A 27,247-nucleotide genomic window follows, 5' to 3' on the forward strand; every position below is an offset into this window, starting at 1 on the left:
ATACATTTTAAGAATTGGAAAGTAAAGCTAGGAAATTGTTTTGTAGGATTTGGGTTTTTTTGTTTTGTTTTGTTTTTGTTTTTTTTGCAGGGGGGGCAGGGGAGGCTGTTAGCACATTTTAAAGCTCTAGGAAAAATTAAACTCAAATAGAATTATCATCAGCCATTTGCTTTCTGGCTTTTCAACATGTGTGCATGCATTTAAAGTGAGGAACTAACATTGTTTAAGGGAAAACCTTCTAGGTGTATACCAATTTTAAAACTTTTTCTCTTAAAATTCTGGGAATAAGGAATTTGGTGAGAAATGTTAGTTCTTACACATCAGTTAAAGTCAATTTAGTCAACATCACAGACCTCATGACTGAAAACTTCAGAAAAGTTCATTGAAGATCCACAGTTTATAAATGACTTTCTAAATACATTTCCATACCCTTTCTTAATACTTAATTTAACCCATCCAAAGAATACCTTGTTCTCTAAAAGAAATCCATCCATGATCACATCATCAATTAATACTTGTAAATATCTCAAAAGAAGTTTCATTGACTTGTAAAGTTCTCATTAAAAAACATTTTTATTTTTCAGGATGTCAAACTTGGGACAATTTGATGCCGATTTTTACCAATCTAATTATACTATGGATAATCAGAAGCAGAGTTCTGAAGATTCTCATGCCTATGCACATGTTTATGGATCTGGAAAGTAAGTACTTTATATTGAAAAAATACACTTTTTTTTTTAAGAAGGCATAATATTTTAGCAAGGGTTTCCACATTGGGAGGGCTTCCTTGGGGAATACAAAAGCTTTCCCCAGCCTATCTTGGTAAAATACCCAAGAAGAAATGCCAGGAAAGGTCAGAGAGATTAATTCAGTTCAACTCACACCCATTTATAGGAGGGTGGCTTGTCTCCTCTTTTCAAAATACCATATTACAGGGAGCCTGAATACAGGCCCTGGACTGAACAGAAAACATTTTCATTTTACATGATATTTTTTGGGACACTGCTCAAGAAATAGATTTTATTTGATTAGTAAACATTTATCAAGTGTCTGCTTGTGTGTTAGGAATTAAGAAGGGTGCTACAAACCCAAAGATTAAAAAAGAAGCCTATAATCTTTTCCCTCATAAAACTTAAGAATTTATGTCTGACAGTGGCAATTAAATATGCAATTATAATACAGTGTGAAAACTCTTAAATGAAATTGAAATAAACATATTTCAGAATATGTTAGTTATTTTGAGTTGACAATTCAACTTGAGTTGAAAATAAAAATGACTAAGAATTTAGTAATTTACCCTTTACTAGTGCAAATAGGGCATTTAGGGTAAGAAGAATTGGTTCAAATTCTGGCTCCAGCGTATGTGATATTGGGAAAGACTTAACTTCCCTGACTGTCTTACACTGAGAAATAAGGACATTAATAATACCTACTTCGTAGAATTGTCATGAAAAGCAGTGGTGCTAATGTGTTAGAAAGTATGTTTTAAAGTAAAACCATTTTCTAAATAGTATTTTTTCCTAGAACTATAACTTGTCAAAGCAATGGACACTTTGGAGTCTAAAGTCACCTAAACTTATTGTATACGGTTGCTGCTTTGATTTTTTTTTTTTTTTTTTTTTTTTTGTGGGTGAGAAGGGTTAGACCTTTCAACTTTCAAGACAACTGTTAACTGAACCCTTACATGTTAGGTACTGTTGTGAACTTTACGTAAGTTAACTCATCGGATCCTCAGACAACCCTGAGATAAGGACTAGTATTTTTTCCACTTTACTTATAAGAAAACAGGGACCCAGAGAAATCAAGGACTTTTTCAACACAGAGCTAATAAGAAACAGGGTTTGGATTTTAGTTGAAGGTTGTTTGATTAGACCCAATACACAGCGTGCACATATAATTTACTGTAAAATCAAGACATTTGTAAAAGTAAAATGTATGCTAATAATAATAATAATGTTGGTATAATAGGAATATAACTGGGTCATCTTAGATAAAGATGGGATATGTGCTCACTGTTTTATTCCAACAAGTTTAAGCCAAATAACCACATAACAAATATTTCAAATTTATTAATTCTCAAAGTTCAATTTTCTTAACACAGATAAGTACCCTGAAATCTCCAGATAAAGGAAGAAAAGATAGAATAAATACAAAAGGCAATTGGAACTCTTCTCTTCCAACTATGCACAGGACAATTTGGAAATTCTTTCCACTGGCTGATCACTCCTGAAGACACAGGCAGACAGGTGCTGTTTTCTAGCCACTCCCGCTGGGCCACTACTCTAAGGTGATAGGGGAAGGTATTGGTATAGAATGTTTTTAAAACTATAGAAGTTAAATATCTGGAGTTTTATCTTATTCATGAACCTAGTCTATGGTGTCCAGCTTCAGTCAAGTACTATAAAAATTTCCTAAAATGAAAAACAATCTATACTGCTCCTTTCCTCCCTTGCTCTCTAGGGCTATTATCATTAGGCAAATTAAGATATTTTTAAAAAATATTTATAGAAAAAATAGGATAAAAGGATAAGGCTGTAGAGACTTGCAGAATCAAACTACAGGAAAAAAACTTGATTTTATTTCATTTATGATTTATACTTTGGAAGGTCAAGAAAAAGTGTTTGGTGCCAGGAAAGTGTTAATCAGGCAGAGGGAGTAGCTTGAACATTCAAGTCTTACAGGATGGTAACTCAAAATACATAATCCGCGATGAGAACCATCCAATAGAATTAAAACCTGGGTAGCATCTATGATCTACATTTTCAGACTAAACTAAACTAAAAAGTCTAATAAGAGAGAAACAAAGCTTTCTTTTTGTGCAGGGACTCATGGACCACAGCTTTCTCCCCCTGCCCCTCACTGCCAAACCACCACCAATTTTCTTTCTCCATTTGATTACACATATCAACATTGCCCAGAAATCAAGATGACAAAGAGATGGAAATTAACATAACCAAATGGGGAAAACTCAAGATTATATTGTATTAAGCTGATGGCCTAGCCTGCTTCACTTGCTTAGCATTTAAATCCAAGTTGTGATTTGGATACAGTAGCATTTAAATTCCAATCCACACTGCAAATCTCAGGAATTAGAAAAGGGCATATTAGCTGTGGTAATTTTATAAGGTACATAAAATATGGAGTCAAGTCAGTGACTCACTAGTGTACATCAAACTCCAGAGATTTGATCTTTTATTCATACAGTGAATAGTTCAATTAAAATACACCCCAAATCAGAATAAGATGCTAACCATCCTGGCAAAAGACACAGGAATCCAGGAGATAGTTATAATCGTTAGTCTCCTTCTGTCTGTCTCTGCTCACCCTCATATACAGGAGCTTGTTTTAGAGATTTTATTTATTTGTTTATTTATTTATTTATTTGAGAGTGAGCCAGCATGCATATGCACACATGTGCACATATGCCTGCAGGAGCAGGGGGAAGGGGGAGGTACAAAGAGAGAGGGAGAGAATCCTCAAGCAGTCTCCATGCTGAGCATGGAGCCTGACCCTGGGCTCAATCCCATGACCCTGAGATCATGGCCTGAGCTGAAATCAAGTGTCCAGCTCAACCGACTGAGCCACCCAGGTGCCCCAATTGGAGCTTGTTTAAAAAGCTTGCTCAGGGGCATATGGATTTGAAAGCTGGCTGACTGTGCTTACTAAGACCATAAAAATATTTATATTTAAAAATGAGTTTTCTTTTTTTTTTTTTCAAAGATTTTATTTATTTGACAGAGATAGAGACAGCCAGCGAGAGAGGGAACACAAGCAGGGGGAGTGGGAGAGGGAGAAGCAGGCTCCCAGCGGAGGAGCCTGACGTGAGGCTTGATTCCATAACGCCGGGATCACGCCCTGAGCCGAAGGCAGACGCGTAACCGCTGTGCCACCCGGGCGCCCCAACTTTCTCTAGTATTGATGTGAGACAACGACATGCAGTTCACTGTGAAGCTCATTCTCACACAGCCACGTGTGGAGCAGCACCTCTACTTCAGTGTTATTTTTTATTGTATTATTTATTATTTAAAAAAGCATTTATTTATTTGACAGAGAGAGACACAGCTAGAGAGGGAACACAAGCAGGGGGAGCGGGAGAGGGAGAAGCAGGCTCACAGCGGAGGAGCCCGATGTGGGGCTCGATCCCAGAACGCCGGGATCACGCCCTGCGCCGAAGGCAGACGCTTAACAACTGAGCCACCCAGGCGCCCCTAAAAATGAGTTTTCTTATTTTAGAATAAACAGGGAGGAGTTTCCTCATTTTAAGTAACTATTCAGTCATTCAGACAGGCACTATTTCCAATCACTTATAGCCAATTGTCTAGGCTCTATTTTCTCACTATGTTTTTCTATTTTTGAAATGCGAAATCTATTCAAATTATTTAAGGGAATAGATAATTTCTACAGAAAAGGTGACAACAACTGGAAAACCCCCTTTGAATGTTTTTGTAGGACTTTAACAGACTGATACTGAATCCCCAGCTTTTCTGAATTCCCTGAGCTGCTCTTCCTCCAGTGTCTCAAACACAGTTTACAGCACTGCCAATGGCACGTAGTCACTGTGCACCCACTGGCTCGGCCGGAATCTGGGAATGTTGTATAAGTCAGCTCCCTGCCACCATTCCGTCAAACACACCACCATTCAACTGATCCTGTACATTCTGTTCTTACTGGGGATATTTAAAATGCCTGATTTTACTGGCTCACCTGGAGACTGACATAGATAAAATGTTTCTGGGAGTACAGACTACATTTTTTAAATCAACAGGGTATTTTGGTTGTCAATCGGTCATATTGTTGGTTCAGGCTGTTTCAGGTGATGGTGTTGCAAATTCTGAAACCCTTCCTAGTCTCAGGTTCCCGGAGGCATGCTATTTCATCTGGCTATATGAAATATACCCATACTTTAATATTAGTTAAAATGTGTGGGTAAACTTCCAATGACTTGTGCTTATCTGTTGGTACATTACCACCTGATTTATAGTCTAGTCGTCCATGTCTGACACTGGGAGTCAGCTCATCACCTACTGGCTTCCTGGATCAGATTGACAAAGGACAGCAGCATGAGGTGACCATCATGAAGGAAATCCAAACCGACAGTTTTGGAAAAACAAAACTTCAAAAAACACGTAGCTAGTGACTATGTGATAGGACACAGAATGCATATTTCTGTAATCATAAAAATTATTACTGAGTCTTAACAATGAATGTTAAGTTCTGTTGCCTCAGAGCCAGGTAAAAACTTTTCCCTGGCCGTATACTATGCCTTATCGTAACACAACATCATCCATCTGGAGACTTGTTGGAACTTTATAAATCCAGGTATGGGTGGTGAAAAGGGAAATACTGAAGAACTGGTGAGTGTACAGAGGGTTTTTATATAGACCCGGTGTGTGGCCATTGGTTTAGCACTTAGAGACAGAAGTCCTGGCATGGATGTAGTGGAGATTCTCCTAGTAGGAAAAGAGAAAGGTGGTGGGATGTTGTCAAAGTCAGTTTGGGTGTTCCAAGGAAACCAAAATGATAAAAAGTTAAAGATGATCAGCACAGAAGGCATAAAAACTCCTGGCCTCCCATTTATGTTGTTTTCTTTGAGGAAGAGACAACTATTCACAAATATAGAAGATGCTTTTCCAGGGTTGTGGAAGGTGTCTAGAACACTTTAGTGTAAGTCTCAGGAAGAAAAGGGCAAACCAGTACATAACTCATGCTTACTGATGATTTTTTACATGCCCAACGCTATTCTAAGTGCTTTATTTATTTCAGCTAATTTAATTTACAATAACCTTATGAGGTCCATTATTATTATTATTATTACTATTATTATATAGCAGACTTTTTTTATGGCTTGGGGATATTGGTAGAAAAAGCTTAAGCCCTGTTCAACTGTGATATTGACTAATACTTTTCTTTATTTGGTTCTTATTGGTTGATATTTTTTTGAGGTATAGTTGACATACAATGTTATATTAGTTTCGGGTGTAAAACATAGTGATTAGGCAACTCTAAACATCAATCCATGTTCATCACGGTGTCACCATGCTTTATTACAGTCTTATTGACTGTATTCCCTATGCTGTACATGTTGTTCTCATGACTTATTTATTTATAACTAGAAGTTTGTCCTTTTCAATCCCTGTCACCTCTTTTGCCCATTCCCCAAACTTCCTCGCCTCTGTAATCACTAGTTTTGTGAGTTCTACTATTATCCTCATTTTCAGATGAGAAAATCAAGGCACAGATGTGAGGTAATTTGCCTGAGATTATAAAACTGGGATTTGAACACAGGCAGTCTAACTCCAGAGGCACGTTTGCTAACCACTGTACTTGGTTTAGGGTAAATTTTATCACTGGACTTTTTTTACAAGCAGAAGTGTAACCCCCACAGAGTCAGGAAGAAAAAGAAGAGCAGTATGACCAAGAATGTTGCCAGTTGTCCTAAAGGCATCTTTTGCAGTCATCTCACAGTTGTTTTAAGTAATTTCTACAGGAAGAGAAGATGCCTACTAACAAAGTTCATGTTTAAACTCTACTAGCCAGAACCCAGGGTATCTTCTGGTCTAATTCAGTTGACATTTGTTTCATCTGGAATAACGTGCTGAGTTAGATATCACCAAAATTTCAATGTGCATCTTCTTATAGAGCTAATTAAGATGCTGTGTAATCAAGGAGAAGAGGAATATTTTATTTATGTACTCCACAAAACTCCTATTACTAAATGAAATATAGATATGATATAACCTTACCATTTTAAGTATTGGGTACACTAATCTAGCTCATGCAATTGCCTTTAATAGGTTAATAATTCAGGTCTATAGGGTTACAAAGCAATTAGTAAAGTGTTCACAGTATATGGTTAAGAGGACACTTATGATGAGCACTGAGTAATGCATAGAATTGTTGAGTCACTATATGGTACACCTGAAATTAATATAACCCTGTATGTTAATGATACTGGAATTATAATAAATAAAAGAAATAAAAAAGAAATACATGGTTAAATAAAATTATGGTTGTTCATTGCAATTTTCAGAAAAAGACCTAAAACCTGAGAATTGGGTTATTTATAGAGTTTGTTGAGTAGAGCTGTGGACTAATCATGTGACTATATTGGTATTGCTTAGATTTTGTTTATTGAGATGTAGTGTAAAATGTTAGAGTCCACATGTATAAAGTTATAAGATAAAAAGAGAGAATTTTAATTCAGACAGTGATAGCAGATGACCATGGACATTTTTATAGATAAAAACTTTTGAGGTTTCCTTTGTTGAACAGATTTTGAAGTTGTACTTTCTTAAATAAGTAGTGGGAGAATTTTAATATTATGCTTCCATTATAATAAGGATGACAGAGACCGATCTCCTGATGAAGAAGTTTTGCTGGATGAAGGAGCAGAGAGAGAGGAAAGAAAGAGAAAGGGATGGGGTCTAGCTGGTAATGGGCACATTTTTAAAATTTTAATGTGGTTTTCTCTTTGCAGGGGCTGGGTCAATCACCTATGCTAAATTCCCTCCTACGTGGAAATTGTTTTGCAGGAAGTAATTGTGAAAGTTACCCTTTCTCAAGCCTGGTTAGTCACACCTGGGCCTGAGTTATGGTGAGGCCAGGACAGTCAGTGAAATAGTCTTGGTTAGATGCTGGCCCATTGAGTCAACTTTATTTCCCCTTTTTATTCTTCTAGGAATGCTTACATTAAAAAAATATATAGAGATCAAGGGTGGTTTTCATCAACCAACAGGCCACTCAGGTTCTTATTTATAATTCATTTCTATCAGTACTTTTGATAGTGGTTCTATTTTCCTGAGAAAAAGGGGAAAAAGAGTTAGGAATATGCCTCATGGCTAAGGGAACAATAACAGTAATCAGCATATGCTGTGGGGGATTCAAAAAGTATTACACCAGGTCCTTGCCCTTAATGAGCTTATGGTTGAGTTAGCGAGTGATTACATGCATAGATCTCTATTTTGGTAGCTTTATTTTCCAGAGGAGGTTTTTTTCCTCTGTCAGGCTTGATCGTATAAGGGAAGTTGAAAATGTTATTCTTAGACTTCATATTAAGATTAAGGTTGGAAGGAAAATATGAAAAACCATTTTGTAAATATTTTAACACAAAGAGATCACAGGGAGTTGTGCAGTTCAGAATCCTGAGCTGTATTTTTAGCTTAGCCTAAGGGGCACTGATGAAAGAAACTTAAACATGTTAATAAGGACAACTCCTTATGTAGCTCCCCCTTCCTTCAGGTAAAAACAATTTAAAATGATCAAGTAACCTCATATACTTCTTTTTTTTCCTTCCTTTTCTCTAGCTCTAAGAAATTATGTACTGAGTGTTGTTTTCCAACTTTCTCACACAAATGGTGAAATAAAAAACAAAACATGGTCAAGAAAGTATCAAAATATCATGTCTCAACAAAATTAAATTGCATATTTCAAAAGAAGTATGTCAGGCCAGCCGTAGAATCCTTTTAGGTACTCAAAGATAACTCAATTGGCAGTAATTGTCTGGGAATGGCCAAAGGTAGAAGGTCAGTATATTTATTTGTTTTTTCCTATGAATTGAGTCTATTATTGAAATTGTGATTTTTGGGGTGCCTGGGTGGCTCAGTCAGTTAGGCATCTGCCTTCAGCTCAGCCCATAGTCCCAGGGTCCTGGGATCCAGCCCCACATAGGGCTCTCTGCTCAGTGGGGAGCCTGCTTCTCCCTCTCCCTCTGCCTGTCACTCCCCCTTCTTGTGCTGTCTCTCTGTCAAATAAAACCTTTTTTAAAAAGTTATGATTTTTACTTATTTGCTCCCACAGATTTATAGGGAATGTCGTGTTTGGTGATTGCCCTGAAAATCAGTAAAAAAGCAACATTGTATAGTCTTAATACTGCTCCATCAGCTTCACTTAGAAGTCCCAACACCTGAAGTGTTCTTTTGTGACACCAGGCAAGTCCTTCGGTCTCCATGAAACTCTGTTTATCTGTAGAATGAGATTTAAACTACAGTTTTTACTTTACAGAATATTCATTATATGAGAAAATGTGAGGGAAAGTATCCAGCACATTGTACATAATCAATAAGTGTTAGTTGGTAAGGATTGTTCTTCTAGAACCTTCTCATGACCAGTTACTTCATTTTTTTATATTAAAGGTGAATTTTAAGCAAGTTATTTCTTTCATGGGTAAATACTCATAAAAACTAGGAGAATTCATAGAAAGAGAATTGTAGTTTCCTTCCATGATTTGTCATGATATCCCATTTTGTGATGTCTAAAAATCAGTATTTTCCTTTCTCTAGACAACAAGCCAGCGAGCAGCCTCAGCCTGCCTTCGTCCCAGCAGAGATGCTCATGTCATCAGGTTACGAGGGACAGTTTTTTCAGCCAGCATCCAACCTGGATTATTATTCACAATCTTCTTACATTGACAGTTTTGATGAAGAGCCTCCTTTGCTAGAAGATAAGTGAAGGAAGTGCTATTCATGTGTGTACAGCTAGAATAATAGCAATAATCAGCACTTAATGTGCGCTGTCAGCATGCCGTGCACAGTGTTTTGTGTGATCGTTCCATGTATAAACAGGTCTGCCAAACCAAGTTGTGTAAACCCTTGGTTTGTCTCATGCTTGTGTGGCGAAACATGGATGTAGATGTGTTGCCGTTGTTGTACTATTAACGGCAGTTATTAAATGTTTCTTCAGTTTGTTGAAGTGTGGACTCCCTGACGGGGTCTAGACAAGAGTGAACACATCTTTTAGCAGAGTGGTTGTATCAAAGGAGAGACCCTTTCCACCCCAGTTAATGAAGCGACTTCATGATAGCAAATTGTATCTTCTGCTATGGTCCCTGGGAGCCAAGAGGGTAGTTTCTCAATATTTCTTTATTGTCATGGAGACAAGCCAGTTTTTTTCTTCTCTGGCTCAGAGGAGCCCCCTCATCTCAGCTGGGGCTGGCTCAGTGGGGAGGAATACATGATTCCAGTAAATAGCACTGCTGGTGGCAAGGAAACCGTGGACCCTTGCAGTTGAAGGTCCTTCAGGGATTTCAGGGATGTTCCATCCATTGACTTTTTTTTTTCCTTTTTTAATCCAGCCTCCCCACATCTGCTGCTTTTGCTTTAACAGAAAATCAACATTGATGCTAGAAGCATAGGCACTAGAAAACAAAAACTTAACTAGATTTAAATTTAAGAGCCAAGGAGAAATATGAATAGGTTAGCTATTATGCCCTCACTCCTTTGTATGTGGTCAAGTGAAAAGGGATAGTTTAAAATTCCCAATATTTTACATCAAAAGATCAGTGTTTGCCTCATATGAACAGAGCGAATCGCTTGGCATTAAACATTCTTTTCTTTGTCTTCAAAATTAAAAAAAGTTGAAAGATTTAAACCACTCAGAAAAGCACGTAAAATTGTATACTAGGTTTGTTGGCTCTTTAGAAACCAGTTAGATTTTGGGATCAGTTATGTTTAACCAATTCATTCCAGTTTGCCTCTGAAATAATAATCAACACCTGAAAATTGTAAGCTATCCTCATTAAACAACCTTGATTCTACCAACATCTCTACTTTAACAAAGAACTATCAGTTGTTAGAAAAGGTACCTGTATTCAATACAGAAATTTGGCAACACAGAAACACCTAAAATTTTGTCTCTATGACATGACTTCCATTAATGACTTGATGTATTTTCTTCCAGCTTTTATTACTGTGTATGTATGAAATAAGTACATGTAAATACTTTATGTAAGTATGTATATATTTTAAGTATAGACATTTAAAAATGAAATACTACATTTTTTGAATATGTCTGTATTTATAAATACTTAAGAATGAAAGTTGAATCATAAATGGCTACAAAGTTTTATAGTTTTAAAGTTACCTTATATCAAAAGTATTTCTATGCATGTATTCTTTAAAGACATTAAATATTATTTGAAATATGATATAGAATGGCTTCACAATATTTTATCCTATGAAAGTACCATAATTTAAACTCACCTTAAAGGCTGCTCCTTATAATAAGTAATGCTTTGATGAACATCATGGTAAATAACTTTCATCTCTGCAAAGCCTGTCCTTAGGACAGGTCCATAACACTAGGGTTACTGGGTCAAAAGGTATTTATATTGTCAAACTGATCTAGAAAAGGATGACTCCCCTACACCATCAAAGTAGAATGAGATGTCTTCGTTAATTGCATGGGTAAAAAACAATACTTTGTAGCTCTTTGTTACTAGAAAAGTTACACATTTTTTCATGTTTATTGACTATTCTTGTTTTTTATATTCTTTGTCAGATTTCTTATTGGAATCTTAAGATTTTTCCTTTCCTTGTTTATTTTTAGAGATATTTATATGGTAAAGATATTTATTTATTTTTTATTTTAAAAAAATTTTTTTAAGATTTTATTTATTTATTTGACAAAGAGAGACAGCCAGCGAGAGAGGCAACACAAGCAGGGGGAGTGGGAGAGGAAGAAGCAGGCTCCTAGCGGAGAAGCCTGATGTGGGGCTTGATCCCAGAATGCTGGGATCATGCCCTGAGCTGAAGGCAGAGGCTTAACGACTGCGCCACCCAGGTGCCCCTATGGTAAAGATATTTAGTGATCGCCTGGAATAGCAAACATTTTTTTTTTTCCTAGATGGTGTTTGCTATCTAATTTGTTAATAGGACGTTAAAGCATATAGAAATTTTAATATTTATGTTTTCAACTCTACAATTTTTTTCTTGGTAAATTTTCTTTCTGTTTGCTCTTTTGTTTAGAATATATTCCTCCAGCTCTCGGTACTGTTTATACTCTCTTGTATATTCTTAAATTTTTAAATTATCTTTTTGTTTTGCACTTAAATTTTTGACTCATTAAAAATTATTTTAGGTTAGTATGTGAGGTAGGATTTAACATATTTTTCTTTAATGAGTAACAAATTTTTCCTGTAACATTTATTGAAAATAATCTTTTCTTTTCTGCTTGTCTGAATGTCTCTATTGTGATAATCTAAACTCAAATGCATCCTCCCTAATATCTTACTAAATTCAAATAAGAAATATATTAGATTTCCCCTCTGACTTTATATAGCTTAGAGAAAATTCTTAGATTTTATATTCTCTTTGTGATTGTCCCCACCAAATTGCTAGTGTATTAGAGATACAAGAAATTGCACCTAATATAATTTTGCATTTTGAATCTATGAAATTTCTAGATACTAAATCAATATGTTCTTCAGGCTAGGTGACTTTGTGAAAGCCTTGAGCCTCATATGTTTCAAAGATATGAAAAAGCCACAGGCAGGGTCTCTAGGATAAGGTGATAAATGTCATTTGCTAGTTTTTATTGAGCATATGCCAAATGGTATCATATTATAAAGTTTTAATAATTAACATCCTTTGCATAAAATATGTTATTTGATAATGTGCTTGTTTATTCCTTAAATACTTTGTTGTCTAAAAGACTTGTTTGGTGGTTTTATATAAGAATGATAACTTTTGCTATTTGATTATGTACAATCAATATGTTAACAAATGTATCTTGAAGAATAATAGTCAATTCAAGTCTGTCAAACCAGAAAAATTACTGTGATATTCAGTACTTATATTTGTAGCACAGCCTGATGTTTATATTTAAAAGGCCAATGCCACAATTTGCATAGAAAACAAAGATATTAATTCATTTTTATAGCATATATATCATATACTTTACTACCACTAGATGACAGCAAAACAATAAATTTTACATTCAAATTTCACAGTAGTTTCAACTTTTACCATGTATAATAAGATATTATATTAGGATATCAACAATTAATAAGTACTTATAATCTCATTTGCATACCTGGTAATAAATTTGAAAACAAAATATTATGGAGATGTATTTTGGTAGAAAACACATAAAATCTTTTTTGGTATGACAATATTTAGTAGGTCTTATGTTCACTCACCGTTTCATGTCTTGATGTTGAAACATGTGCAGAAGTTAATTATGCCATCAAGTAAATGTTTGAAATCAGTAATAATGTCTCGCAAGGCATTTTTCATCTGAGTTTCTTCAGGAATAATAATTATTATGCTTTTTGAGGGAAAAAGGTATTTTGAATTAAAGGCCACTTTGTTGTGGCAAATGCTGAAAACATATTGCTAGCATAAATGTCTTAACTGAAATAAAGTTTGAAAACAACATAAGGCTTAGGTGAAATTAATTTAAACTACAATATTTCTCAATTTTTAAAATCTTCTGCTTTTTAAAAATCACATTAGACATTCTAACTTCATTTTAAGCTCGGTGAAGTGCTCATCTTCTCCAAAGTGTATGTTCATTAAGAAATACATAACTACACTGTGATAATAAAAACGATGCAGCATGAAAGTTGAAATGTACATGATTTACTCACTATCAGCCAGTCAAATTCTTTCTTTTCAAGCTAGGGATAGCAATTGCCCGCCTGGATATGAAGCGAGTGAACTACATACAGTACACTATGGCAGACCAATATCTGGCTAACCTTTTGAAAATGTCTAGGTCCCTGTTAGAGTAAGACCCCTCTATGTCATGGCAGGCATTAAAGTCCATCTGGTATTCTGTGTATAGAATGTCAGATAGGCAAGATGTCAGGTGCTATGTGCTACTGTAAACACAGCTGAACTATACTCTGTATCTGACCAAAGACAGTTACTAAAGGCTGGGAAGGGAAGTTGAATGCTGTGTGCAAATGATGTAGTGAAAAAATCCTTCACGTGGGGGATTGGGCTCAATTAAAAAAAATACAACCATTATGAGATTAGATACACATTAACATCCATATCTATATGATTAAAAGCAAGGTTTTCGTTTCTTTGTTGTTGTTTTATTTTGTGTGGTGCGTGTGTGTGTGTGTGTGTGTGTGTGTGTGCCATTATACCGACCTCTTCCTGTTTCTCCCACCCTCAGTAAACCACTTTTCTACTGTTTCTAAGAGCCTGACTTTTTTTCTCCTTGATTTTAGATTCCACATGATACTCCATAGTATGTCTTTATTTATTTTAATTAACATAATGCCCTCAAAGTCCATCCATGTTGTTGCAAATGGCAGGATTTCCTTCCTTCTCATGAGTGAATATTCCATTGTATGTATATACTGCATCTTCTGTATCTGTTCATCCACTGACAGACATTTAGCATGTTTCCATGTCTTGGCTATTGTAAAAAATGCCGCATTGAACATGGGAGCTCATATTATCTCTTTGATATCCTGTTTCCAATGCCTTTGGGTATATATTTAGAAGTGGGATTGCTGGGATCATAGTGTAGTTCTATTTTTCTTTTTCTTTTTTCCTTTTTTAAACTGGCCAAGTTCAGTTCTCAGGTTATAGCCTCTGGGTGCCACGCGTTACTGCCCTGGGGATTGACCCGCAGGGTTCCCGTGCTAAAGCCACCACCTCTGGGAGCCCATGTCCTCCAGCTGTAAGTGGACCTGTTGCCAGCCTGGCCTGGGGAGAGACCACAGTGGGGCAGTTGGAACGCCACAGCCCTATTTTTTTTTCTAATTTTTGAGGAACCTCCATACTGCTTTCCACAGTGGCTGCATGAATTTACATTCCCACCAAAAGTGCACAGGTGTTCCCCTTTCTCCACATCCTAACCAATACTTGTTATCTCTCATCTTTTTGATAATAGTATTCTAAAGGGTGTGAGGTGATATCTCATTGTAGTTTGGATTTGCATTTCCCTGAGGGTTAGTGATGTTGATCACCTTGTCATGTACCTGTTGGCCATTTGCATGTCCTTTTTGGAAAAGTCTCTTAAGGTCCTCTGCCCAGTTTGTAATTGGATTGCTTGTCTTGGGGAGGAAACGTGGGTTCTTGAATCAGATTCTCCAGGGCTGAAACCTAGATTTTCTGTTACTAGTTCTGTGACTTTGGACAAATTCTTAACATCTCAAAACCTCAGGCATCTGATACACAAAATAGGAATAAAATAACAGTTCTAGCCTCATTACATGTCTGTAAGACCAATTCATACAAATCTTGTAGAGCTCACAGAATTCAGTGAACACTGAATAACTGAAAAATAAACTGTTGTTTACTGAATTCAGTAAAACAACAACAACAACCAAACAAAAACCCATTCAATTCTTTTTAGTTGAAATGCACTGTTCTTTATGGTAGTTTATCTCTAGTCTCTGCCTTACTCTTATTCAAATTTAAAATGATAGAAGGAGGTAGCCAGCTTGATTATTGGTTCCTAAATAGTGAAGTCATGTACTTCTCCTTTTTGAATGTTCTTTTTTTTTCCACTCAAGATACACCCTAACATTTATCTTTACAGAACTGGCAAGAAAAAAACTGATACAGTATTAATATTTCTGTATTCAGTGGATGTCAGATGGCTGGGTTTAAAAAAAATTTTTTTTAAATAAAAATGGAAGAGGGACAGGATCTAGCAGAAGGGTCTGTGAGGTGGCAATCAGAACTACTTAAAAACAAGGTACTTTGGAAAAAATTAAATAATCTAAAAGAATTTGGACTCATGGACACTGAGCCCCACTTATTCTGAATATTTTTTTTTACCACCCCATTCATAAAAGGGAAAGGTTAACTTGTCTCAAGAATTTAATCTTTAAGGACACAGACTCAACCACACCAGCACTGACCTTATTAAAATACAGGTGCAAGAAAGAGCCAACCTCTTTTCTCCTCTGTGGAGTTTCAGCCAGTTAGCATAGAACTGCTTTTCTCATCAGGCAGGGTGGAAATAAAATCCCGGATCTGGGCTAAATATCTTTAGTTTAGATGATACTGCTAATGGAACAATTATACCAAGTTTGATATAAGTATGATAAGATTTCAAAAGTGTTGTTGCAGGATTTTCTGCCTTCAGTGCCCGCAGTTCTTGGTCACACCACTTTGCAGAATGAAGAGGTAGACCAGATGAAGAGTGGTGGGCAGCAAAGCAAAGTTTATTGAGCGATAGTATAAAGCTTCTGGAGAGGGAGGGGGCCCAAGAGGGTTGCCCTTGGAGTTTCTAAGTTTAGGGGGTTTTATGAGCTCTTTTGCGGAACTATCTTAAGCAATCAGGGTGTGCTGAGTCTTACTATTCAGGGCTTTCGTCACCTATCTGTCTACCTATTAGGTTAATGTCAACATGCTGATGGTCTTTTTTGCAGACAACTGGGGGCTTTTATCTTAACTGCCCCTTGCCTGTGATAGTGACAGATGCTCTGTGGTTAATTGTCTTATTTTAGGACATTTTGCAGAAGTCATTTCTGCAAAGGCTACAAAGCAGAATGCTAGTGTAGTCCTGTCTAAACTGCAAAACAGGATGTTAGTGCTGTTTTATTTTAGCTGTCTTGACTCCATTTTTTTCTTTTTGGGGACCCTGGCCCTGACTGCCTAACTGTCCAACTAACTCCTAACAGCGTTATCAAGGGAAAATGGGGGAAAGGAAATATCTAAATAAGCAATAGGATGGGACTTTCGGTCTGTTAGTTACTATTTTATTTTATTTATTTTATTTTATATTTTCCTTTTTTACTGTAGAACGTCTATTTCCCAATTTTCAACTAGATTTTAAGCTTATATTTGGTGCATAAGGCAGGAACATTTTTCTTTGATGTAATTATTTCTCTAAAATATTTCTTTAGTTCCTTGTTTGGGAACAACAAATCTTTTTTTGTTGTTTTTGTTTTTTAATTACTATATATTACATAGAACTTTAGATTTTTAAGGTGTAACAATCAGATTAAAGTGCTAAGTAAATTAACCAGATATGTTAAATATTATTCATGTTTATTTTTTATATTTATATTATTCCCTCCTTTCTTTTTCTTTTTTTGCAGAACTTGGAATCAATTTTGATCACATATGGCAAAAAACTTTGACCGTGTTAAACCCACTGAAGCCAGCAGATGGCAGCATTATGAACGAAACGGACCTCACGGGGCCCATCCTATTTTGTATCACTCTAGGAGCCGCCTTGCTTCTGGTAAGTCAGCAGCAAGCACCAGATTTTAATGTGTGTCCTTTCAAGTGTCATTTTTTAAGAAGTCCTTGTTAATACAGAAGAAAATGTCTTACTTTGTAAAGTGTAAACTGTTTAATTTATAAGTACTTTTTTTTTTTTGGGGGGTAAGAGAGACATAGTTAATCGAACCATAGTGACAAAGAGAAACAACCCACAAGTATTATAACAGATAAAATACAAATGTAAACAGAATTTCAAATATCAAATCACCAAGAAAGTTTTCAACAAAGCAGGCGATCCCTTGTGTCTTTCATGTTATTTAGAAAAGATTGTCTGTCTGAAAAAGTTGAAGGAGCACAGGGATTTGGGAAACACAGGCCCAGATTTTATTTCTTGTTTTCTCTGACATTTCTGTTGTGACACTAGAGAGAGCACTTCTCTTTGGTCATGATGTGCTTTGCTGGGGTGAACCTACAGAATATGTCAAATACTCTGTGAGGTAGGAGTATGAGATGAGTCTCCTTGTTTCTGGTTGGGTTATTAGGACTGCATTAATTTGCAATGATAACCAATGATTTATTTAGTCAACCTACATATTTCTCTAGTATTTGAGTTTTCTGCTTCTTATAAAGGCATGTTTTTCTCCTGACTTTGCCATTTGTCTTGTGAATAGGCCTCTTTAATTCTTTAAATCTGGAGTAATGAGATTGAGTCCCCAAAGAAGTAAAGAAAAACACATTTCCACCCAAGTTAAGTTTAGAAGACATTTTAGCTCATACTTTAGAAAAATGTTTCATGTAAAGAAAAAGGAAGAAAAAGAGAAAAGGCCTATGATTTTAAACCACGGGGATAATGGTCATCTGTTAAAAAAAAAAGAGGATGAAAAAGATGGTCCGGACGGTCTGAAAAGTACAGCTTCATTAAGGCATAAAGAGATGATCTTGACAGGAGTAAGAATACAGGAAATTAAAAATTCTAGGAAAAGCCCTTAAAATAACTATTCAGTCCACTTCTCTGTCTCTTGGCTATCCACTTTCCGTGTGTTTTTCCTTCAATGTAGCTTCAGTTTTCAAAAGTAGATGTAAAATGTATTTGCAACTAAATAAATTTTCTTTTCATTTATTAATTCACTTTATACCAATCAAAATACTGATAGCAATCTAGCTTCTGCACAGTGATATGATTAATAATCACATCATATTTATCCAATACAATAGTATTTGGTGATAGCATCTTATTTCTTCCTTTGAACTACAGCAAATGCAAATACTCTGTAAATCAAACACTATTTCAACTATAGTTGTAATTTAGTCTCTAACCTCCCTTCTGTCTTTGTCACAGTAATTTGATAATCTTAACTACACTAAGTAAAGACCGTGTCAATTAATCAAATTGTCAGAAACAATCAATTTAATATATTAACCCATATTTTTTTTCAAGTGATTTCTAAAATAAGAGCTGTCTGTTTTCTTGTAGGAAATATTACCATTACCATCCCTTAAAGGAAAGCATTAACCCCATTAAGATCTTTTTGGGGTATATAATGTTAGCTGGAATTACTTAAATATCCTCTTTTTTTGTTTTAAGTACAAAGCAATATAGGCAAAGAACTCAACTGGAAGGGAGAAAATTGGATGTACCCCTAACTTTGCCTCTAGGTATGATCTTGAAATTTTTGCTTCCTATTTCTTCGTTTCTTCTTTTTGAAGACAAAAAACATTTATGTAAGTTTTTTTTAAGGTTCCTTTCAGTTCTAAAATTTGGGAAAGTGCATATTTTCTGAAACATTTTAAGCAGACATTATCAGTTTAATTTTACCATTAGATGTGGTTATTTCAGAATTGATGCTGATACATGTAGAGCAATGAGGACCAAAAACAACAAAAAATTACCCAACTATATACTGATGAAGGCAGATTTCACTCAGAGTCCATTGGAAGCTAAATTAACCATGCCTTGGATATCTAGAATTAAAATGTAAAAGAAAAGTTTATGGGCTGTTTTATGCATTGTACTAGAGAAAGCAAAACTAAATACAAAACAATATTCAAATTGTTCATTTTCTCCAGAGACATAAGACTCATAGTCACATACGTATGGTTTTAATGATTTATGTTGACAAGAGGCACAACACAGTATCTTTTAGTGGACTTTCTTCGCGTTGAAGGAGGCAAACTAGAAAACATAGCTTCAAAACCATAAACTTAGTTTTGTTCTTGCTCTCAAAATTATTTTCACCCCCAAAACAAGGAAGGTAAGTGGTTTAAAAGTATAGCTTTGCTTCATTTTTCTGGTACATCTAAGACTGTGATCTGAAAAAGGAGCATGCGTGACCAATGTAAAAGCATAATCAGAAGAATAATGAGTATTTCAAATCCAGATATAGTAACAAGGGTGGTACAAGGAGGACCTGAAAAGTTTTGAGGTTAAAAAGAAATGGAACATTTGCTTTCCATTTCAGTTACAAGCCCTTTTAAGAATTTGAAACAAATTAAAAATGGCAGTGGCCCCTGTCAAATGAAATTACAACTTATAATGGATAAACTAACAAGAAAGGAGATGAAGAGAGAAGTCACTAACTGATACCGAGAGGGACAGTTTTACTAACAAATCAGTTTTGTCCACCCTCTGTATACCCTCCCCCCATTTATAAAACTACTTGGGAGTCCGGAAGGTCTAGCTTTGTGTCCTTTGGTTGTGGGGAAGTTGCCCTTCACGGTTCACCGTTGTGGTTGCCATTCACCTTTTGCTACCTCAGAATTATTCCATCCAACTAAAATGTTAAATAGAATGTTTCTCTAATACTTGAAAGTGATTTGAAATGGTCACTGTTTTCCAAGTAGAGCAAACTCATCCAATAGAGCAATAAATGAGGGCGTTCTTACGCATGTCCATTACCATTATTAGTATTATTTCACAAGATAGGCATGAGAATACAAAAGTTACTCAATAAGAACTCATTATGGATAATGCAGGAGGGAATTCTGCAAGCGTAGCCCAGGGACATTTTGTGAAAGAACTTGGTAGTGACCAATCTCCCCAGCTGTGAAGAGGAAGAAGGACTAAAAATTGCTAGGCAATTTTGAACGTTAAAATGATCATAATATTCTCCACTAATTCATCGTAAAGTAAATATCTCTTTACTCTGTAAGACATAAAGACTGTACAGATAACAGACATAGAGAAGAAAACATGACAGCTAAAAAGCTCACTCTCTGAATTTATCAGATCCTTCATTGTTTTGCATGGTTCCATGAAAAACAGAGCCAACCTATTCAATATCTAGAATTTCTAATCAGCTTAGTGTAAATAGAAAAATGAAATGCATTCTTTACTGGAGCTTTGGCATCCTCAGGTAGCAAACATTAAAATATCCCCTGTTTAATCAATAGTAGTTTGTGACTTTCTCTGGGTGAGTTTAATGGGGACTATTTTAGCTCCCAATCCCTTGTGCCTGTGGGAGATGGCTATTTTTATGAGTCCTAAGAAAATACCCTGAACACTACTGATTTCACTTTAACAGTACTTCTTTTATGATTCATTACCAGTTGGTTTATATAAACCAGCTTTTCATAAGGTATGTTCAGTTGAACTGGTAACAGGAATTAGGAAAACAAAGGATTCTGTGGTCAAATAAGCTTGGGATATGCTAGGTTAAATAAGGTTAAGTAAGTCCCATTATTTTAAGACTTGTGAGAGCTCCTATAGATGTCCAGAATCTTATTTTAGAGCCAGACTGGCTAGGTTCAAAGCCAAGTTCCACCACTTAACATTATTTTATTTTGGACAAGTTACATATTCTCTGCACCTTAGTTTCCTCATGGGTAAAATAAGAATAATAATGGTACCTATCTCATAAGTATGTTGTATGGATTAAATAAATTAATACATGTGAAATGTTTACAATAGGACCTAACAGTAAATCCTATAGATATTTGCTTACATAACTAATTTGCCTTCTAAGATCTTCAAGACGAAATTGGAATTTTTTTCGTTAATTCATTAATTTGTTTAATTATTTAACAAATAGGGGGAGAAAATATATTCTTACTTATGTCTTGTACTTCAAATAGGTGATCTATGATTTAAAAAAAGAACCTAGAAATTTTTCATCTTTTCTGTGGCATGCATGTGCCACCCCAAATATAATCAGAAATGTTTGTTTTCAGGACCTGAATTCATAAGATAGCCAATGTTTTTTCCAGAACTCCCAGTCTCCTGATGACTGTACCGGAAAGACATGAAACAGTGTTGAGCTGATTGATAGAGTGTAAAATGCTCTCTGTTCTGTTGACATTCCAATTTCCTCTTGATGTTTGTTGTGTGTTCACCTGTGTTCTTCCTATTATTTCAGGCAGGAAAAGTTCAGTTTGGTTATGTGTATGGCATGAGTGCCATAGGTTGCCTAGGGATTCACGCCTTGCTAAACTTGATGAGCTCTTCAGGCGTGTCTTACGGCTGCGTGGCAAGTGTGCTGGGTTACTGCCTGCTCCCCATGGTCATGCTGTCCAGCTGCGCCATCTTCCTTTCACTGCAGTAAGTGTCTGCGTGCGCTAATGGACCACACATGCACAGTCCTCTCAAGCTTGCCACACCAGGGTAACAGTTAACCTCTTTCTGATCTTTTTGGGAATAGAATTGGGGAAACTTTGGCTATCAAAAGCTACACACAGATTCAGGAAAGTAGGTCAGTTTTGGCTCAGGTACAGTTCCTATTTGGATGGTTTTAGCAATAAATTAAACGAAGTTATCTGTGAAAGTGGCACTTTGGAAGTTGTCGCAGTCTTCAATATGAACTATTGTGCGGCATAGTAGAACAGCTACAGAAAATTCACTTGTTTGATTTTGGAAGAGGAAGTGCCTGGTGAACACTGAAAAATTGCTTCAGTTCCCAGGCATTCTGCGTTCTAGGCGGCAAGCAACTGTTCTTTCTCAGCTGGGCTCCTTGCAGTGAAGAATTCCCAGGAACCCTGACGAGGATATTAATGCCAAAGAACTTCATAGCATATATGCTCAGCCAATAGATATTTTTTTCTTTTTTACTTCCCGGGCAGTTAGGATTTGCAATTCAAAACTATTAATGAGGATCCGGTAGATATGTTTCTGTTGGGCAGTTTCCCAGGGCATATGCACATTCCTACCACAGTTTGGGGATAGCAAGTAGTTACTTAGTCCTTTGTCCCCTACGTGCTTTGAACCCAATAAACATTTGCCATCAGCACTCATTCTTCCACATCCAAAGGAGGCACAATTTACATTTTTTGGATGATTCACATTTTAGATTATTAACACCACATTGCATAGCATATTATATTTTACCAATGCCAAAGACAGACATTTTAGGAGAGACTTTAAAAATTTTGTTTAGATATCTCATATAGTTTTTCCATAACATTAATGAGAATGACTTAGTTGGAAATGTTTCTTTATTTTAATATGGCCATTTATTTATTTATTTATTTAGCTCGAGTGGGAAGGGCAGAGGGAGAGGGAGAGCAAGAATCCCAGGTGGGTTCTTTAGCAAGCTTTTCCTTTTACTATGTTGTTTGGTACAGACATTTGACATATTAATACAGAGTTTAGTTCTACAACTTCTATTTTGTTAAATGCTTTTGCTGAAGAATGCTATAATGATTTACCATTTAAAATTTTTAATTTAAAACATTGTTTCCAGCAAAGTTAAGGCTTGGAGCATCTCAAATGACTCCAGATTATTAAGAGGAAGAAAATAAAAACTAAAATGAGATTTTGAGAATCATCAGAAGTCTGGACCTTTTTTCATTAGATAGTCATTCTGAAATGATAAAGGATGATTTAGAAATCTTTTAAATCATATTAAAGGAGAGCAAATTATCCAACCCCTAAGACTATTACACTGAAATTTCCTTTCTGATTATATTACTATATCATTCAAATAAATCATACATAATTTTATGTTTTTGTTCATAAAAACCTGTATATTAGGTCGACCTATAAATTATTCCTAATAGATGTTAATTAAACCAATGCATATCATATTTGTTAGAGTGCATTTTAAATATTTTGAGTTTATTTATAATCCAAAGCATCATAAGCTATATTGTAAGTTTTTCATTTGTTTTTCTTTGTTTCAGTTATTAAAAGTAAATATTTTTATTATTCTCACAAATAATAAACATAATTCTCAACTTCCGATTATACTAGGATTGAGTGAGACAGTGTAGTTTGATGGTGAAATGAGCAATGTGCCAATAGGAATTAGGAGGTCTTGACCTAATGCCCATTTAACTATGTAATTTTCCTTTTGTCACTTCATTGATCTAAAGCTGGGGACTAGATATCTCGTGATCTTTCATAGCTCCTATAGCTTGTTTTTCTAAATAACACATTCTGTTTTGCACATAAGGAAAGAAATTCATTCTTTACTCCCACACCATCTCTTTTATCCCGATAGTGGCTAGACTTAACTACCTTATTTGCCCATTTCTTCTCAAAGAGCCAATTGCCTCCACAGTTATTTTTGAAGATATCAATTTGGACAAATCATTCCAATATTCTAAAAAATCCACAATACACCTACAAAAGGAATCTTCAGCAATGAGGTGGGAGGCCACACACTTATTTGTGTTCCCTACTTAAACTGTGTCAGGCTTTGCTATCTCAGATAGAAACCTGAAAAGCAGACCTGGGAACAGTGGGGATGAGGCCCCCTACTGGAATGCAAGTCCAGTTATCTTTCTGCTCATATTGTCTATCAATTTGGGAAGAGAGTGTAGGAAAATGAATCTGTACCTATAAAAAAAAAAAACAAAACAAAACCCTAAGCATAGTTTTTATAAAAGATTTTCAGGAGTTGGAATTTGGATGTTGACAGTTGAGGGATCTGCAGGTGAATTTTTGTACTCCTATTAGTTCAAGTTTTACTGAAGTATAAAATGTTTACCTCTTATGGGAACTTGACTCACAAATTTTCAAGCTGGCCAAGGCCTTTGACTACATACAGTTCCTCATTTTCATTTTGCAAATGGAGAAAGTAGTTATAAATATTGTACCAAGGGCATTTCAGAGACAGCTCTGATTCAATAATCTCTTTTTCTCTTGATATAAGGTAATCATCTCTTTTGTCTTTGTGATAGGGGCATCTTTGGAACTGTGTTGGCACTGGTCATTGTTGGCTGGTGTAGTCTCTCAGCTTCCAAAATCTTCAGTTCAGCCTTGGGCATGGAAGGACAACAGCTTCTCATTGCCTACCCTTGTGCCTTACTTTATGGACTTTTTGCCCTCCTAACAGTTTTCTGAAGAGTATTTGAGATGGTGTTTCAAGATTCTATTTGTTTCCTGTTCACATTATCCTGGAAATGTGTTAGCATTCAAATTTGGTAATATGATTTCTGCTTTATTGCTGTTGAGAGAATAATAAGCGAAGAGACAAAACAGCACTTAAGGATGGTACTTTAATAATTTGTTTGGTTTGAATGATGTTTTGCTTTTCGGTTTGGTGCATTAAAACATTTTAAAATACTTTAAAATAAAAGGGGATATAGTTGTTGTACTGATGCTGTACCCTGCTTTTCTCAATGGATCTGTTTTTAAGAAATTGTAAGTAAATAAATCATATGATGACTGTGTAAATCAATGGTGAACATTTTGAGAAACGTTCGTGACAATTCAAGCTATGTTACATGGTTAAGGTCACACTCTGTAGCACCTTTGGAGAATTACAGGGGAGGGTTATATAGGGTTTTATTTACCTGAGAACTCAAAGAACCTCCTGCTTTTCAGTTCATTTACTGTAACAACTGTTCTTTTATCCCATTTGAACAATGTATTAACTCACCACTTTTCAAGACTTCTTTCTTAGTTTAGATGCCGTGGTTCATTATTATAATTTCTTTCTCTCATATGTCCTCAGTAACCTTACTGTTTGCTCTCTAAACATACACATGTGATGAGAGGAAATCCCACTTGTTTCACTCTAATTATATTACTACATATTAAATGGTTCCACAGTTCTGCCTTTTGAATCCTATGACATTACCCTACTGAACTTGCTTTCACACCTTCCGAGATGATTATATCACACCACTTCTTCACTGCTCATACCTCCAATGCTCCTTCTGCATTTCTCACTCTTGGTTGATGACCTTTCTTTGCATTTTTTTGAAAAATTAAAACATCCAAAAGAAAAGTGCTGAATCTTCCCACCAACAGAATCTATATATGCATATGTGTGTGTGTGTGTGTGTGTGTGTGTGTGTGTACTGCATTCCCTTCTGATACTGTCTCTTCTTTTCATGGTCAGCCCTTCCACCTATATAGCTAATGTTTCCCTCTTGATCTACGTAAATTCTGATTCGAATTCCAATGTGTAAGGGTTTTCCCCACACCATCAAGCAATACTCCAACACCAGTTGGATGCCTTCCAATTCAATTCAGTTCTGATGCTATCTACCTGGAAATAGTACAGATCCCACAGGCTCATGGCTCAGTCCGCAAGTCTGCTCCTGGCCCTCATTTCAGATGCCAATTGCAAGTCCAGGTTGTCACCTGTACTTCTGACCAACTGGTTATAGATGGAAGGCTCCAGTGACCTCTTCCTTGGGTTTAATTAATTTGCTAGGGCAGCTCATAGAACTCAGAGAAACGTTTTATTTACTAGATTGCCAGTTTATTATAAAAGGATATAACTGAGGAACAGCCAGAAGGAAGACATGCAAGATATGGGGAAAGGACACAGAGCTCCGGTGCTCTCTCTAGGTGATCATTCTCCTAGTAACTCCCCATGTTCAATAACCCAGAAGCTGCCTAGTCTTTTTGAGTTTTTATGGAGGATTCATTACATAAGCAGGATTGATTAAATCATTGGCCATTGTTGATTGAATTCAATCTCCAGCCTCTCTTTCCTTCCAGGAGGTTGGGGAGTGGGACTGAAAGATCAGCTCTTGGTTCCCTTGGCATCCAGCCCCCACCCATAGGGGCTTTCCCAAAGTCACCTTATTAACATAACAAAAGACAGCGTTAGGACATTTCAAGGGTTTTAGGAGTTTTGTACCAGACACAGGGGTGAAGACCAAAAGTCTATTTCATACTATAACCCACAATATCACACCTGTCATTCATATCAGAACATAAACATGTTCATTATCTTCTACTTAAAATAAAAATCCTTTGATTCACTATCACTTTCCAGTTATAGCCCATTTCTGTAACAAAAATCTTAGAAAACAGGTGTCTATTGTCTCTGCCTCCACTTTATCGCCACCCATTCTCTCTTTCTTACAGTCCAACCAAGATTCATTACTCTATTCATTGAGGCCACCTTTGTCAAATCAGCAATAACCTCCACATCTGGCTAAGTTCAATGGTCAATTCTCAGTCATTCATTTTATTTGAACTTTCACAGGTATTTGATTACCCTCCTCACCAACCCCTGTGCTGAAGCACATCACTAGACTTCTGGGACATCACATACTTTTTTTTTTCCTATCTCACTGATGGCTCCTTCTCAGTTTTTTGACTGGGTTTTCTTCCTTTTCTCAATCTCAAATCTTTTCTGTATATACTCACTTACTAGATGAGCTAATTTAATTGCAAAGCTTTAAAATCTAATGACTCCCAAATTTCCATCTCCCATCCAGCAATCTCCCCTAAGCTCTGGACAGGAACCACAAGTCACCCAGTTGCTCAGTCTGAAATGTAGTAGTCTGTCTTCATCACTCTTACTTTTACTTTCAACATCTAATCCATCAGAACATCCTGTTGACTCTAATCAAAATGTATCCCAAATTTGGCCATGTCTCATGAGCTCCTTCATTGCCAATGCTACTTCAAGCCATTACCATCTGTTGCCTAACTGAAACAATCTTCTTCTTCTTTTTTTTAATAATAATATTTTTTATTGTATTATATCAGTCACCATACAGTACATCCCTAGTTTTTGATGTAAAGTCCCATGATTCATTACCTGCATATAACACCCAGTGCACCATGCAATACATGCCCTTCTTAATACCCATCACCAGCCTATCCCATTCCCCGCCCCCGAAGCCCTCAGTTTGTTTCCCAGAGTCCACAGCCTCTCATGGTTCATTCCCCCTTCTGTTTACCCCCCTCTTCCTTCTTCCCTTTCTTCTCCTACCAATCTTCCTACTTCTTATGTTCCATAAATGAGTGAAGCAATCTTCTTACTGGTTTTCAACTTCCACACTTTCTCCCCAATAGGCTTTCCTATACACACAACCTTCATAACCCTTTAAAAATGTAAATCAGTTGTGTTATCCCAAGTCCAGGGCCCTATAATGGCTTGCATTCATATTTACAATAAAATTCAATCACCTTTTCATGGCTCAGAAGCTTA

The 27,247-nt window shown here is 36.1% G+C and overlaps 1 protein-coding gene across 1 annotated transcript; it reads left to right on the top strand.

The window, feature by feature from the left end:
* Positions 1 to 584: 584 nt before the first annotated feature.
* YIPF7 (Yip1 domain family member 7) lies at positions 585 to 24,498 on the top strand. Its single transcript, XM_011228129.2, has 5 exons — positions 585 to 701; positions 9,279 to 9,437; positions 16,785 to 16,932; positions 21,266 to 21,447; positions 24,027 to 24,498. Exons 1-5 carry the CDS (start codon positions 586 to 588, stop codon positions 24,187 to 24,189), a joined length of 768 nt encoding a protein of 255 aa, XP_011226431.1. The 5' UTR covers position 585; the 3' UTR covers positions 24,190 to 24,498.
* Positions 24,499 to 27,247: the final 2,749 nt, after the last annotated feature.

Source organism: Ailuropoda melanoleuca, chromosome 11, assembly GCF_002007445.2.
Source record: "Ailuropoda melanoleuca isolate Jingjing chromosome 11, ASM200744v2, whole genome shotgun sequence".
Classification (NCBI taxonomy): domain Eukaryota; kingdom Metazoa; phylum Chordata; class Mammalia; order Carnivora; family Ursidae; genus Ailuropoda; species Ailuropoda melanoleuca.